This window comes from Ursus americanus, chromosome 17, assembly GCF_024610735.1.
Source record: "Ursus americanus isolate L20-20 chromosome 17, mUrsAme1.1.p, whole genome shotgun sequence".
Classification (NCBI taxonomy): Eukaryota; Metazoa; Chordata; class Mammalia; order Carnivora; family Ursidae; genus Ursus; species Ursus americanus.
In genome coordinates this window covers 56,151,236-56,166,174 of record NC_142143.1, presented here as the reverse complement: position 1 = coordinate 56,166,174, position 14,939 = coordinate 56,151,236, and the positions used below count along the sequence as shown (strand labels likewise).

Sequence of the window (14,939 nt, the reverse complement as noted above, 5' to 3'; positions counted from 1 at the left end):
AAAAAGCAAATCCCATTCACACTCCTTACCTTTGCTCCTGCCCTCGTCTTTCTCCTGTTCCTCATCGCTGTCTAGCAGTTGTCGCTTCCGGGGTGCCATTTTTAGCTGTTCTTTCTCACCAGCAGCCCCCTCCTCTGAAATGACCATAAGAGGCATGGAATTAGGGAACCGGGCCCTCATCAGCCCTCTCGAACAACATGGCTGGCCCATAGTAAATACCCAATAGGTAAGTGGTCTTACCCTCTGGGGACACCAGGCCAGCTCTCTTTTTTCGGGCTAACACGAGGGCCCTTAGGGCCTGTGAACGGTGCTCCTTTTGGTGCTCCTCTTCAGGGCCTTGCTCTCCGGGGACTTCAGGTTCTGGTCCTGGCTGAAGTTTTTCCTCTGGCTGACTCAAGGAAGCTGCCACCCTCCGGAGCTGGGTAGGACTCAGCTTGGCCGGAATTCTCCAGAAGGTTTCCTACAGGAGCAAAGAAGTTGAAAATGGGAGTAATAAGAAAGGAGCGACTCTAGTTCACCAGATCTTGATATTATTCACTGAATAAATATGATCTGACATTGGTGAAGATCCACAAAGGCTGTAAATTCCACTTGTTGCTTATTTATCCAATATATGCACAATGTCCAGCACAGTGCCTGATACGTCAGTAAAATCCCAGTAAAATCAGTTATTAAATAAATCAATGAATGGATACTGGGGATCTAAAGGTGAATCAGATATGATCCCTGGTTTCAAGAAGCCCACAATCTAGTGGAAGAAAGAACACACTGTAACATCACAGGATTGGGGTTACATCACAGGAATGAGCAAACCCCAGCTACCAAAGTTACTACTTTCCCTTCGGGGGTTGAAGGAGTGATAGGGACTGCTTCTCTGGGGAGGGGACAACTGAACTGACTCTTGAAGGCTGAGTGGAGGTTCGTCAGGAAGATGGGTGATAGGTGAGTGTCGCCTTGTATGTGTGGCCAGAGCCATCCAGTGGAGGGACTGGCACGATCAGCTGTTGGGAAGTATGGAAAGTAGTCCAGGATGATGACGGTGAAACGGAAGTGTGTGGGTGGCATGGCCGTGAGGCTACAACAGCTGGCCAAGGCCAGGCATGCCTCACAGACCCTGTGGACTCTGTCCCACCAACAGTGGGGAACCGCCCGGTGCTCTGGACAGGGGAGTGATAAAATCAAAACTCTACTTTAGAAAGATAACTTGGGGGGGGCAGCACAGAAAGTGGAACTAGGGACGAGGAGATCAGAGAAGATGAAAAGGACGGCTGCTGCCGGAGCCTCGGTCAGAGCTAACCAGAAAGGAGGTCAGAGATGGCAACTGCAAGGAAGAGGAAGAGATGTACTGTACAACATGCCGCCGTGTATGAAAGTGGAACTGGTGTATTTACCTGTCCAGAGGCAGGAGGCCGAACCCCTAGCTTGCGCAATAGCTGTTGAAACTGCTCATTTTCCATCGCTTCCTCATTTTCTTCCGTCAGCGGCACCAAAGGCACTGGCTGGGAGCAGCCTAGGACAGGGTCAGTGGTCATGTGGTGAAGATCGGAAGCCAGAATGGGTTGTCCATCCCACGCCCAGGTCTCTGGCAGCCTCCAGTACCCCAGCGCCGAAAACCGTCATTTATCCCCTCACCATCCTCTTCTCGATCGTCCGCTACTCGCATCAGGCAGTTCTGGAGCCACAGAAGGGGAGCAGAGAAGCCTACAGGAAGGAGGGAAACTTATCACTGGCTCAGACTGCCAACCCCTCCACCTGAGACATCTCTCCCAGCCCGAGGCCTCACCTTCCTGAGACAGGCTTTGCCCAAGGGTCTCCGCTGAAAGGACTGGGCTACACTCGGCTTTATCTGCTTCTGAGTCCTCCTCTTTCTCTTCATCCTCATCACTCTCTTCCTCTGGCAGGTTTTCTTCTTCTTCCAGATCTTCCTGGCAAAAATCTTTTTGGGACTCCTCTCCCTTAAGCTAAAATTCAGTGGGGTGCGAAATGAAAAAAGGGGACAAGATGAGGAACGGAGCGGAATTCTCTGGTTCCTGACCACCCCTGGAAACCGGGGGGGAGGGGGGACTAGCCAGAAGAGCCTAAGGCAGGAACCATCTGGGTGAGCTACCTGTGAGGAGCGCTTTGGGGGTGGGGGGGCAGCCTGAAGAGCCAGGGAAAGACTTACCAAGCTTGAGGGTGCTAACTTCTTGCGGCGTTTCTTATAGAGCTCCCGCCGCTCAGCCACCAGTCCCAGAGCCAGCAGCTTGTCCACTATGCGGGCCCGTGAGCGCCTGGCTGTGATATTCTTCACGATATGACCCAGCACATCTACGAAGAGCGAAAGTGTAAATACTAGAGCAACGGGGGGAAGGGAGTAGTGAAGGAGACCAGAGGCCTTTGGAAAGATGCTAATTCAATTCACTCACAAATGACACCACAAATAGAGTAAAGGGAAAAACGGGATGGAATAAGGGTTCCTCGGGAACAGGAGGCAGGGGCAAGAGACGGACAGCTCGGCTCTCATCTCAGAGGCTCGGAAGCCCTCCCGTCATTTACCATCGGAGTCCTGGAACTCCTCAAAAAGCCGCTGCAGCTCTAGCTCCTGGTCTTCTGTCCACAGGACAATATGGGTTCCTTTCCTGCGTAAGGAGGCGTCAGTGGAAGAGGGGGCCCAGGGAGGAAACGGAGGACTCCCTATCTCAGTGCCCTCCAGAGCATGCGCCTCTACCTTTGGAAGTCCTTGACACTGTCAGCCAGTCCCAGTCGTACCAGCTGGTGGATGACCTGCTTGCGTGTTCGAGGGGTTTTCAGGTGGGCCAAGATGACGTCCACCACATCCTGACCTAAGGTGGAGGGGGAGTGAGGCAGTAAGGAGGGTCCTGGAGCTCAGGTCGCCCACGTCAGAAATCTTCAGATCTCAAGGACTCATACCTTCCACATCCTTATGGGCAAGGTACAATTCCTGAAGCTGGGCCTCCTCCTCTGGGGTCCACATAGGGGGTTTGCGACTGGAAGATCTAAATGGGGAAAGGAGAAAGGGAGTATGTAGGATGTTGGCTCCAAAAGAGGAGACCAAAGGCCCTCTCTGGTCAGCTCTACAGGGAAGAAGGGCAATGTGGGTAACTCAGAGGAGCCAGCTAGCAGAGGCCTACGGTGTGCTTCCTTTCCCTTATTCTCCTACCATTTACGAACCCAAAAGTCAAACGAAGAGACTTTCTGGGTTGGGCCCTACTGAAGCTGATGCTGCAGGGGCTGAGCAGGTCATGGGAAAAGCAGGTTATGAGCTACAAGGAACGAGGGCGAACATTTCCATGCATCCTCCGTTTCCCAGCACATTTTGGGAAAGGGCACATACGGACTCTCTCCAAGGGGCTACCCTACTGCCAACTGACCGCCCCCCACAAAGGCGGGTGAAGGAAGGAAGCCAGGGTAGACAGGAGACTTAGGATCCAGTCCCACTTCCTCTCTTGGGTGATCTCAGGGAACTTGGGGGCTTGTTTTCTCACCTATGAAAGGGGAAGAAAGACCAGCTGATCTGCAAGCTCTGCCAGCTTTGACACTGTGTGACTGCGTCACCCATTCTTGCCCATCCTTCCCCATCTTCAAGCTCACCCGCCGTCCAGAGAGCCATAGCCCTCGGCCATCTCTCGAACCACAGCTGTGTTCTTCCAGAACAGCAGCTCCACAAAGGCTTTCTGGTTGACTGCAGCCAGCGCGAAGAACTTGCCCAGGATGTACTTGGCAAAAGTCACCAGCTCCTGAGGGAGAGGGAGTCTGTGAGTCCTGCTGTGAGACCTCTGGCCTAAATGGACGCATAAACCAGGCCCTCTAGGTGCTTTTTCTCTACCTGTTCCCAGCTGCCCCTCCTCACTCGGACTCTCTCCCAGCCGCCTCCAGCTCCCTCAGCTGCCTGCCCACTTCCTCCCCGTTCTGCCATCTCTCGGCCCTTGGCACCACTTGGCACCCTTTATCGCCTGAAGACTGTCCTTTGTGACCCTAGCACTCCCCTAAGCCTCCCGATCCCTGTTGCTTGGTGCGTCCTCACTGTGTAGGCCCCCGCGGCCGGGTCACTAAGCAGACGGTTGAAGAGGCAGAAGAGTGAGAGCTGGAAAAGCAGGGCGTCCATTTTGAGGTCATGGGCCAAGCGGTGCAGCATCTTGACAACGCAGTGGTTCGTGTGGGCGCCGTTCTGTCGGTAGCCCCGCAGCAGCAGCACGTAGGCTCGCACCACAGCGGAGCTTGCGAAACTGCACCGAGACGGGGAGGGGGAGAGGGTGTCCGCAGAAGAAAGCCGCCGCTCACCCGCCCAGCGCTACAGGCTCCGCCCTGGGCCCAACTCCGTCTGCTCGGCCTCACCGTTTCAGGTAGTCCGGAAAATTAAATTCCTTCTCGGACACCTGGACCGCTTGCAACTCCTCCTCCTCCTCGTCCTCTTCCTCCTCGTCCTCTTCCTCTGCCCCTCGTTCCTCTGGCCCCTGCTGCCCTACAGAAAAAGTGAGGATTATTGGGTCTCTGTGACGCCGGTTCTAGAGAAGAGCTGGAAGGAGGGGGACGCGAAGGAACCGCAGACTCACGGGGAAGCGGGGCGCAGAGGATTTGTTTCAGCAGCTGGAGCTCTTCCTCTGCGGAAATGTCTTGAGAGCCAAACACATCTCCTTCTGGCCACACCTCCCTGAAGCACAGACAGAAAGAAGACCTTAACCAGGGGGAATCGGAGTTATAATTTGGGGTGGGTGGATGAATTTACACTCATCCCTCATCTGTCAGCCAGGAAGAGAATGCAAACTGTTACCTCAAAGATGAAACAAAGACTCGAGGGAAATTTTCCCTCATCAGCCACACTGCAGCGAATACCGTAAGAACAAAACGCAAACAATCTAAATGTCTCACACTTGGTTGAACAAATGTACATTCCACATTGCCATTAACAATTATGGCAATATATCCCATGAGAAACGATGCTCGTGATATACTGAGAAGTAAAAAAATACTATAAAACACGACGTACAATATTTCATTTTTGTACAAGAAGCTGTATATGTCTACACATAACACGGAGGGAAAAAAGAAAGATGACTCATCGAAATGTTAGAGATGATTACCTTCAGCCAGTAGAATTATCTGTATTTTCCCCCAATTGACAGTGCTTTCTGATATTTCTCAAAAATAAAATAAAAACAAAACAACAAAGCCCCCAATAAGGCAATCGAAACTCCCCAGGACTTGGTGCTCAGTACAGAGCCCCTGTGCTTCTCAAGGGACTCCTCTCTTTGGAAGACAAAGAACCTTGGACCACAGCGAAAGCCTCCCTCTGCCCCCAAAAGCCCAGGAGCTGGATCCAGAAGGATGGGTGGGCAGGGCTCTTACCGGGCAGACCTAAGGAGGGTCAGGGCCTGTGGGGCCTGGCCAGCCAGGAGACAGTCTTGGATCCGCACCATGGCTTCTGCCCGCTGCTCTTCCACTGGCACCTCTGAGGCCGCGTCAAAGGGAACCACGGAGTCCAAACTGAGCTCCGGATCCTAGAACGGGATTAAGGCTATGGGAACAGAGGAGGGAAACCCAGACAGCCTACCAGCGTACTACCCTCGGGGAAGGTAGGGTTTCTGCAATTACCTACCTGGGCACAGCACTGGAGCTGCTCGGCCAGGGATGGCCACACAGCCTCCAGTTCCCCTGCACTAGCGGGGACATTACCAGGAGCAACAGGCCGATCTAGGACCTTCTTTTTCTTCTTTCTCTTCTTTCGTTTGTTCTATGGAGAAAGAACTGTTGTTAGGATGGCTGGAAAGCGAAGAGGATGTTTTCCCATCAGTGTCTTCCCTATTTATTCATTCAGTAGAGGTCTGAATTAATTAATCTAATAGTCACAGAGTGACCACTGTGTGCTCTTCATAAGCAATAGGGAAGCGAGGGTGAGCGGTGTATTTCTTCAAGGAGCACACAGTCCAGTGGAGGAGACTGGTGAGTAGACAGGTAAAGTATATCCCAGTATGGATAAGACCTAGAATATGGCTGGGCATAAAACACCATGGCAAAACACAGGAATAGTACTTGACTTATTTCTTGGGGTCCGAGATTTCTCAAAAGCAGTGATATCTTAAGCAAAAGTTTACAGAATGAACAGATTTGCTATGAAGATACGAAATTCTATATGAAAAGGCTTTATAAAGTGCAAAGCACTATGTAAACATAACCTGTATATTTTCTCCTGAAAAGCAGGAAAATGAGAGTCAGCACCCCACCCCGGCCCCCCCAAATCAGGCCTGTGAACCAGTTGGGGGCACAGGCAAACAGGATGGACTAGTGGGCCCTTGAGGTACACACTCTATCCGGGAAACTCCGACCACACTGAAGGTTAGGAGCGTGGGCTTCGGAGCCCAGCAGATCTGGGTGTGAGTATTGACACTAGCCACTAGCAAGGCCTCGAGCACGCTGCTTCACCCCTGTGTGCACGTGTCCTAGGGCTACTCGAGGATGACACGAAAACCCTAGCACGGTCGGACACAGTAAACACTCAATGAACAACAGCACCTCGTATTTCTGATGATACAATAGAGCCCTGAACGTAAAAATATCTTTTCGCAAGGTCTCACTGGTACTACTGGCACTTTTAAGTCCAGTTCTGACCAAATTTTAAGCCACAGCAAACAGAATTACAGGAAGATTTCTACAAAGCAGAGTGCCTGTGTCTGCAGGATACAAACTGAGATTTTCTTTTTGTCTTAGACTTTATCATTTTATTTTTTTTCCTCATGAGAAGTGTACTCTTTAATCCCCATTCTTTATTTCCCCCATCCCCCCCACCTCCTCCCTGGTGACCATCAGTTTGCTCTCTATGGTTAAGAGTCTGATTCTTAGTTTGTCTCTCTCTTTTTTCTCCATTTGCTCATTTATTTCTTAAATTCCACGTATGAGTGAGATCATATGGTATCTGTCTTTCTCTGCTGACTTATTTCACTTAGGATTATACTCTCTAGCTCCATTCATATTGTTGCAAACGGCGACTTCATGCTTTTTTATGGCCGAATAGTATTCCCACGTGTATATGTATATGTATATATCAAGTGTCTGCCTTCGGCTCAGGTCATGATCCCAGGGTCCTGGGATCGAGACCCACATGGGCTCTCTGCTCAGTGGGGACCCTGTTTCTCCCTCTCCCTCTGCCTGCGGCTCCCCCTGCTTATGCTGGCTCTCTCTGTCAAATAAATAAATAAGATCTTAAAAAAAAATACAGGGATGCCTGGGTGGCTCAGTCAGTTAAGCGGCTGCCTTCCACTCAGGTCATGATCTCAGGGTTCTGGGATGGAACCCCACATCGGGCTCCCTGCTCAGCAGGGAGCCTGCTTCTCCCTCTCTCTCTGCCTGCTGCCCCCCTGCTTGTGCTCTTTTGCGCACGTGCATGCACTCTCTCGCTCTCTGTCAAATATATAAATAAAAAATCTTAAGGAAAAAAAAAGTCACATGCTCCACTGACTGAACCAGGCAGGTGCCCCTTGTCCAAGACTTAATTTTTTATTTCATTTCAGGCTTATATTATAATCCCATCTTTAGGGATCTGGGGTCTGACATGAGCCGCCTGAGTTATTCTAACAGTTACTAATAGAGGAGGAGATTCTTGACCTCCTGGCCTTTTTTTTTTTTTTTTTTTTAAGATTTTATTTATTTATTTGACAGAGAGAGAGGGAGAGAGCAGAACAGGGGGAGAGGGAAAAGCAGGCTTCCCTGCTGAGCAGGGAGCCCGACACGGGGCTTGATCCCAAGACCCTGGGATCATGACCTGAGCTGAAGGGAGGCGCCAAACCGACTGAGACACCCAGGTGCCCCTAGACCTCCTGGCTTTTAATTTAGGGCTCCTTCCATCTCACTACAATGCTTCTGAAGTATAACCAGGAAGGATCGCAGCATAATTACTAAACTCTGAAATTATGAATCCCCAGAGTTTATATGCTTTGCACATAATAGTGTTTCGTAAATGTTTCCTGAATGAATTAAAATATTTATGTTACACTGGAGATGAATTTAATGAAAGAAGGAAACTATAGTGGACTCAGAGCAGCGACACCAACAAACCCCTTGCCCTCCTTAGTTCAGAGGAGTTCTAACAGGTCAGCTCGAGCTGCAGAAATGTGAGGAGAGTTCCCTTCCCTACAGCTCTTTCCCCATCCCAGGGCTGCCAAGTACCTGCACGACCAGGTTCCCACGGCTCCGACAGAACCGCTCCAACATCTTGAGGAAGAGGTGGGTGGTTTCTACCAGGTCACGAAGGAAAGAGCGTGGCTGGCATCTCTCATCAAACTTTCGAAAGAGTGCCAGGAAGAGTTCTCGGTACTCCATCACATAGAAAATGTTGTCTAGGAATGGAGAAGAGAAAGGAATGGAAGGACTGGTCTGGAAACTTTGGGAAAGGGAGAGATGGATGAAATTTCAACTGGAAAGAATGAGAATGTGATCAAGAGATGGGAAAGGCCAGGATGAGAGACCTGGCCAGGGCCTCACTCTTGATGATGCGGCTGCTCTCCCTCACAGCCTCGTCCGGGGACATGTCCATCTCATTCACTGTGGCCAACAGCTCCTGATAGGCCTTCAGGGCCAGGTGCATCCTGTGAGATGAGGCGAAGAGGAAAAATGGAGGACAATTTAGGAAACTGGCCCATGGAAACAGTACCACCCCTATCCCTTCCAAAAAATAGTGCCTTCAAACACAGTGACCCAGCCAGTCCTTGCTCCCCAGCTCGACCATCTTAATCCTGAAACAGGAAAGAAAGTACCACCCAGAATTCCGGCACTCAAGATTCCCAGCGTGGCCAAGATGCCCACTCTGACCCCAATTCTCGTCCCACTCACCGACGTGCCCAGGAGGCGGCTTCCTTGCGGTCAGTCAGCATCATCTCATAGTAGTTGGTGAGGTTCTGCTCAATGAAGTGGAAGGTACGGACACTGAGGGTCTCAGAGACCAGGCCTGGCCGGAAGGAGGCAGCTCGGTTGAAGGCCATGAAGAAAGCCAAGGCCCACATGTAGTATGTCTCATCATGCTGCTGAGCCTTCTCCCGCAGCAGGTGATCCTAATGTCCCGGAAAAAAAGACCACCCCGTAACCCCAGGGCTTCCAACTTTCTCTCGTCCTATGATGATGGGATAGACCCTGGACACCACTGTAACAATATTGTGGGATTCAGAATTTCCAGCCCTCTCTTGTTCTCCCCAGGTCTCTCCCCTCCCTCTGGGGCATTTCTCTAAGCCTTTTTAAAATGGTCCCAATAACCCAGTCCCTCCCAGCATCCTCACCATCTCTCAAGGGTGCCCTATACCCTGCCCAACTACTAGTCCACACTCCAGGGTCAGCGTCCCATAGGCTCCTACCCACCACTGGCCCCATCACCTCTCTATTCCATCCCTCCCAGGCTCTCACCTTCACCGAGCCCATGAGCCGGTTATAACAGTTCTCCAGGAACTCAGAGCAGAAGTCTCTGAGGAAGAGTCTCACGTTGAGGGCAGAGCGGCGCTGAACGGACAGCTCCCGGGCAGCCTGGCGTCGTTTAGGCACCCTTCGGGGCTGCTTTCCCAAATCGGAACTGTAGTTTTGGAGCTGGGGGTGTGGGTTGGGGGATTAGAATGACTCCTCACCACCACCCTCCCCCTGCAGCTCTTTCCACATCCCTCGTGCTACAATTTCCTCAGAAGAAACTCTTGGAAGGTTTTCTCCCTCTGGTACTAAGAGAAGATATAGATAAAGACAATAATGCCAGAGGCTCCATTTCTCCTATTGTCTCCAACTTTTTTATTTTTTAAGATTTTCTTTCTTTCTTTCTTTCTTTCTTTCTTTCTTTCTTTCTTTCTTTCTTTCTTTCGATTTTATTTATTTGAGAGAGAGACGGCATGTGCATGAACAGGGGGAGGAGCAGAGGGATAGGGAGCAGCAGACCCCACGCTGAGCAGGGAGCCTGATGAAGGGCTCGATCCCAGGACCCTGAGATCATGACCTGAGCCGAAGGCAGACGTTTAACCGACTGAGCCACTCAGGCATCCCTGTCTCCAACTTTCTAAGCCTAAGAACAAAGATGCTTTACTTCCAGAGATTCTTGCTTTCTTTTCTTTTCTTTTCTTTTTTCTTTTCATGATTTTATCTTTAAGTCATCTGTACACCCAACATGGGGCTCAAACTCACAACCCTGAGATCAAGAGTTGCGTGCTCCCCCGACTGAGGCAGCCAGGTGCCCCACCCCTGCTTACCTTCCTTAGGCACCCTCAACTCCACAGCGTTCCCACCCCAGATGGGGAGCGTACTCACATTGTGCAGACCTTTGTGAAAGATGAGGTCCCTCTCCCCAATGGATTTCAAGCCTTGGACAATGTAGGAGCCCCCAAATCGAGAATGCCTGCCGTAAAAAAAAATTAGTCCAGGGTGATTCCTCAATCCTCTGGAAGCTTTATCCCCATTCCCTCTCATCAGCATATCAGAGCATATCATGACTGCAAAATGTTACCTGGTCACCACTGTCTTAGCCTTTGGCCCAAGGCCTCAGCATTCCATACCGAAGGGATGGGAACCTAGGTAGGGCACCTCCCTGCCACTCACCTGTTGCCTCGCTGAAGGGCTCGAGTCTTCTTTTCTGCCATCTCTCGCTGGCGCAACACCTCCAGTTCTGCCACATCTGTGCTCCGCTCCTGCGCTAAGCGTCCCTGTCCTACTCCTGCCAGCTGTTCAGGGTTCTAGATTTGGAACAGAGAGGAAGAGTCAGAAGGATGGTCGTTCCTTGTCCTTGTTCTAGGTTCAGTCCTAGTGGGAACAGAAAAGGTGAATGAAAAAGGACTGTTGAAGGTACTCCATACTCAGGACATGGCTACTCCATCTGTCACCCACCTGCCCCTGGATAATTCAGCCATTACTTCAAGAGTAATTCTGGCTACAGAGCAGAAAAGTACATGGCTCATGGGACTAGGGAATAAGCCAGGTTCTCACCTGGTCACGAAACATAAGGGAGACAATCTCTAGCACATGCAGGCTCCACTGTTGCTCAGCTGGCGAGCTGGCCAGAAAGAGAAGCAGGTCATCCAGGCCACTGAGGTGAACTGCCCAGAGAAGCTGGTCATGGACACTGGCGTCATCGTCAATCCTCTGAGCAGTGAGTGATAAGGAGAAGAAGAGAGGTCATTCAGCTCCACTGCCCTGCGTTGAGGTTCTCCAACTCACACCTTGACCAAGGATCCCCCCTGACGTGTCAGAGGGCAGAAAGGCAAAAAAAGGCAGCTCAACCTAACCAAGCATAAGAAAGGAGACAACCCAAGACCCTCTCACCTTCTCCTGATCAAGGTCAGCTGGAACATGGAGAATATTTCTGACCAGCAGCAGGATCCGTTCAATCAGTAAGTTGTCTTCCTCCTGCCGTTCCTCCCAGCCCTAGTCAGAAGGACGGTTAGAGGACAAGACTCCCTGCGGAAGGCAGGCAGCATCTACCCTGGCCAGAGGACAGAGGCCCAGAGGAGAACCAGGGTTACGAAGGAAGAAAAAAGTTCAAGCAGTCCTGAGGCAGCCAGAGACAATGAATGGGGCTATGTATCGCAAGGACTGGGACCACAGCTCCAAACTCTACTATCCTGACAATGACCAACGAGCCTGGCACTCTGCCTGGAGGAGGAGCAAGGTATTAACAGTCCCCTGGGATCCTGGAAGATGGACCCTCACTCACCAGCTGCAGCAGCTCATACAAAGTTTCACTGAGGACTCCAAAAGCCTTCTCACTGGCAAAGGCCTATAAAATAGGGGAATGGACCTTAAGCGGCACCCACCCTCTCCTTCCCTACTGCCCCCAACTTCTGCCCCAGGGACTTTGAAGGAAAACCTCACCTCTTTGTAGGCCTGCAAGTACGCTAGCACCTGCAGAAAATGGTGCCGGAAGCTAGGCTCCTTGGGCACGCTGCCAAAACAGAGCAAGGCTGGTTGTGTCAAGTTCACCATCAGCCTGCGGAGACCATGAAGGAGGGAGATGTTGCTCAGTTTCCTCACCAGGGTCAAACGCCGAAATCTACCAGCTCAAACACCAAGGGCTGGCGCATGGTAAAAGTCAGAGCGCTGAGGAACCAACCTGATAACAGCATCAAAAAGAGGCTTGTCCTGGCGGTGCTGGATGAGGATGGGCAGAAGGTCACTCTGCAGGATCTGGGCTGCCCCCAGCTGCTGCCGCACATCGCGAGTGTCATCCTCGTGCCTCAAGTAGCGGATCAAATCCTTCACACTCTCTTCAGGGACAGAATAAACACTTACAAGGAACCATGGAAGAAGCTCCACCCCTGCCCACAGGCTATTCAAAACCCACAACTGGAGAAATTCTACAGACCTCCTCAATTCAAGCAAGTTTTTTACCTGTTTCCTCAGAAAGGTACTCACCTAAGCAATCCGGTTCCTTGTGGTAAGTGTCTCCTTCTAAGTACCCAAGGGCACTACATGTGGCTAGAAGTTCACAATTCATCATGTACAAGTCCCTACACCAGTGGACCAGCCAAGAGAGATAGATATAAGGTAGGTGGAGACAGGACACAGAAATGATGAGGCCTGTAGAGACAGGGAAAGATAACACATGTAGGGTCCTCTCCGTGAAAGGGAGAGGGGAACAGAACAGGACCTTAATGCTCAGAGTATTCTGAACAAGGTCCTCAAATACTTCACTTTTGTCAAAAGTACCAAAAGTTTGTATTGTAGTGCAAGAGGATCACGAGGGGAGAATTCGAGAGATAAGTGACACCATAAAGCAAAACAGTATTAGAATAATTGGGGTCCCAGAAGGAGAGAGAGAGAGGGGCAGAAGGTATATTGGAACAAATTATAGCGCAGAACTTCCCTAATTTAGAGAAGGAAACAGGCATCAAAATCCAGGTGGCTCAGAGAACCCCCCCTCAAAATCAATAAAAATAGGTCAACACCCCAACATCTAATAGTAAAACTTACAAATCTCAGAGACAAAGAGAAAATCCTGAAAGCAGTTTGGGACAAGAGGTCTGTAACCTACAACAGTAGAACCATTAGATTGGCAGCAGACCTATCCACAGAGGCCAGGAAGGCCAGAAAGGACTGGCATGATATATTCAGGGTGCTAAATGAGAAAAACATGTAGCCAAGAATACTTCATCCACCTAGGCTGTCACTGAAAATAGAAGGAGTGATAAAAAGCTTCCAGGACAAACAGAAACTACAAGAATTTGCAATCACCAAACCAGAACTACAAGAAATATTGAAAGGGGTCCTCTAAGCAGAGAGAGAGCCCAAAAGTAACATAGACCAGAAAGGAACAGAGACAATATATAGTAACAGTCACCTTACAGGCAATACAATGGCATTAATTTATATCTTTCAAGTTACCCTGAATGTAAATGGGCTAAATGCCCCAATCAAAAGACACAGATATCAGATTAGATAAAAAAGCAAGACCCATCGATATGCTGCCTGCAAGAGACTCATTTTAGACCCAAAGACACCTCCAGATTTAAAGTGAGGGGGTGGAAACCATTTATCATGCTAACAGACATCAAAAGAAAGCTGGGGTGGCAATCCTCATATCAGACAAATTAGATTTTAAACCAAAGACTGTAATAAGAGATGAGGAAGGAGATCATACTTAAAGAGTCTATCCAACAAGAAGATCTAACAATTGTAAATATTTATGTCCCCAACATGGGAGCAGCCAATTATATAAGCCAATTAATAACAAAATCAAAGAAACACATCGACAGTAGTAAAATAATAGTAGGGGACTTTAACACCCCCCTCACTGAAACGGACAGATCATCTAAGCAAAAGATCAACAAGGAAATAAGGGCTTTAAATGATACACTGGACCAGATGGACTTAACAGATATATTCAGAACATTCCATTTCAAAGCAACAGAATACACATTCTTCTCTAGTGCAAATGGAACATTCTCCAGAATAGATCACATCCTGGGTTACAAATCAGGTCTCAACCGGTACCAAAAGACTGGGAATATTTTCGGACCACAGTGCTTTGAAACTTGAACTCAATCACAAGAGGAAAGTTGGAAAGAACTCAAATACATGGAGGGTAAAGAGCATCCTACTAAAGAATGAATGGGTCAACCAGGAAATTAAAGAAGAATTTAAAAAATTCATGTAAACAAGTGAAAATGAAAACACAACTGTTCAAAATCCTTGGGATGCAGCAAAGGTGGTCTTAAGAGGGAAGTATATAGCAATACAAGCCTTTCTCAAGAAACAAGAAAGATCTCAAATACACAACCTAACCCTACACCTAAAGGAGCTGGAGGAAGAACAGCAAATAAAGCCTAAACTCAGCAGGAAGAGAGAAATAATAAAGATCAGAGCAAAAATCAATGAAATAGAAACCAAAAGAACAGAACAGATCAACGAAACTAGAAGCTGGTTCTTTGAATTAATGACTGATAAACCCCTGGCCAGACTTATCAAAAAGAAAAGAGCAAGGATGGGGCGCCTGGGTGGCACAGCGGTTAAGCGTCTGCCTTTGGCTCAGGGCGTGATCCCGGCGTTATGGGATGGAGCCCCACATCAGACTCCTCTGCTATGAGCCTGCTTCTTCCTCTCCCACTCCCCCTGCTTGTGTTCCCTCTCTCGCTGGCTGTCTCTATCTCTGTCAAATAAATAAATAAAATCTTAAAAAAAAAAAAAGAAAAGAAAAGAACAAGGACCCAAATAAATAAAATCATGAATGAAAGAGGAGAGATCACAACCAACACCAAAGAAATACAAACAATCATAAGAACATATTAGGAGCAACTATATGCCAACAAATTAGACAATCTGGAAGAAATGGATGTTTTCCTAGAGACATACAAACTATCAAAACAGAACCAGGAAGAAATAGAAAACATGAACAGACCCATAACCAGCACGGAAACTGAAAATCAAAAATCTCCTAAAAAATAAGAGCCCAGGGCCAGATGGCTTCCCAGGGGAATTCTATCAAACATTTA

General features: G+C 49.2%; 1 protein-coding gene across 1 annotated transcript in view; it reads right to left on the bottom strand.

Annotated features, from left to right (window-relative positions):
* Positions 1-14,939, bottom strand: part of TIMELESS (timeless circadian regulator) — a 36,359-nt gene that overhangs the window by 6,448 nt on the left and 14,972 nt on the right. Inside the window, exons 2-28 of the mRNA XM_045789853.2 lie at positions 12,364-12,528; positions 12,062-12,215; positions 11,824-11,938; positions 11,666-11,728; positions 11,275-11,376; positions 10,939-11,094; positions 10,555-10,688; positions 10,267-10,354; positions 9,388-9,564; positions 8,824-9,041; positions 8,476-8,579; positions 8,161-8,330; positions 5,597-5,731; positions 5,347-5,498; positions 4,554-4,651; positions 4,336-4,462; positions 4,025-4,226; positions 3,592-3,737; positions 2,911-2,996; positions 2,708-2,822; positions 2,536-2,618; positions 2,165-2,307; positions 1,784-1,961; positions 1,633-1,701; positions 1,392-1,510; positions 241-460; positions 30-134 (exon numbers count right to left, since the gene is read on the bottom strand). Of these exons, the coding sequence (XP_045645809.2) occupies positions 30-134; positions 241-460; positions 1,392-1,510; positions 1,633-1,701; positions 1,784-1,961; positions 2,165-2,307; positions 2,536-2,618; positions 2,708-2,822; positions 2,911-2,996; positions 3,592-3,737; positions 4,025-4,226; positions 4,336-4,462; positions 4,554-4,651; positions 5,347-5,498; positions 5,597-5,731; positions 8,161-8,330; positions 8,476-8,579; positions 8,824-9,041; positions 9,388-9,564; positions 10,267-10,354; positions 10,555-10,688; positions 10,939-11,094; positions 11,275-11,376; positions 11,666-11,728; positions 11,824-11,938; positions 12,062-12,215; positions 12,364-12,448 (3,544 nt within the window). The 5' untranslated portion in view covers positions 12,449-12,528. The remainder of the gene's footprint in view (positions 1-29; positions 135-240; positions 461-1,391; positions 1,511-1,632; positions 1,702-1,783; positions 1,962-2,164; positions 2,308-2,535; positions 2,619-2,707; positions 2,823-2,910; positions 2,997-3,591; positions 3,738-4,024; positions 4,227-4,335; positions 4,463-4,553; positions 4,652-5,346; positions 5,499-5,596; positions 5,732-8,160; positions 8,331-8,475; positions 8,580-8,823; positions 9,042-9,387; positions 9,565-10,266; positions 10,355-10,554; positions 10,689-10,938; positions 11,095-11,274; positions 11,377-11,665; positions 11,729-11,823; positions 11,939-12,061; positions 12,216-12,363; positions 12,529-14,939) is intronic.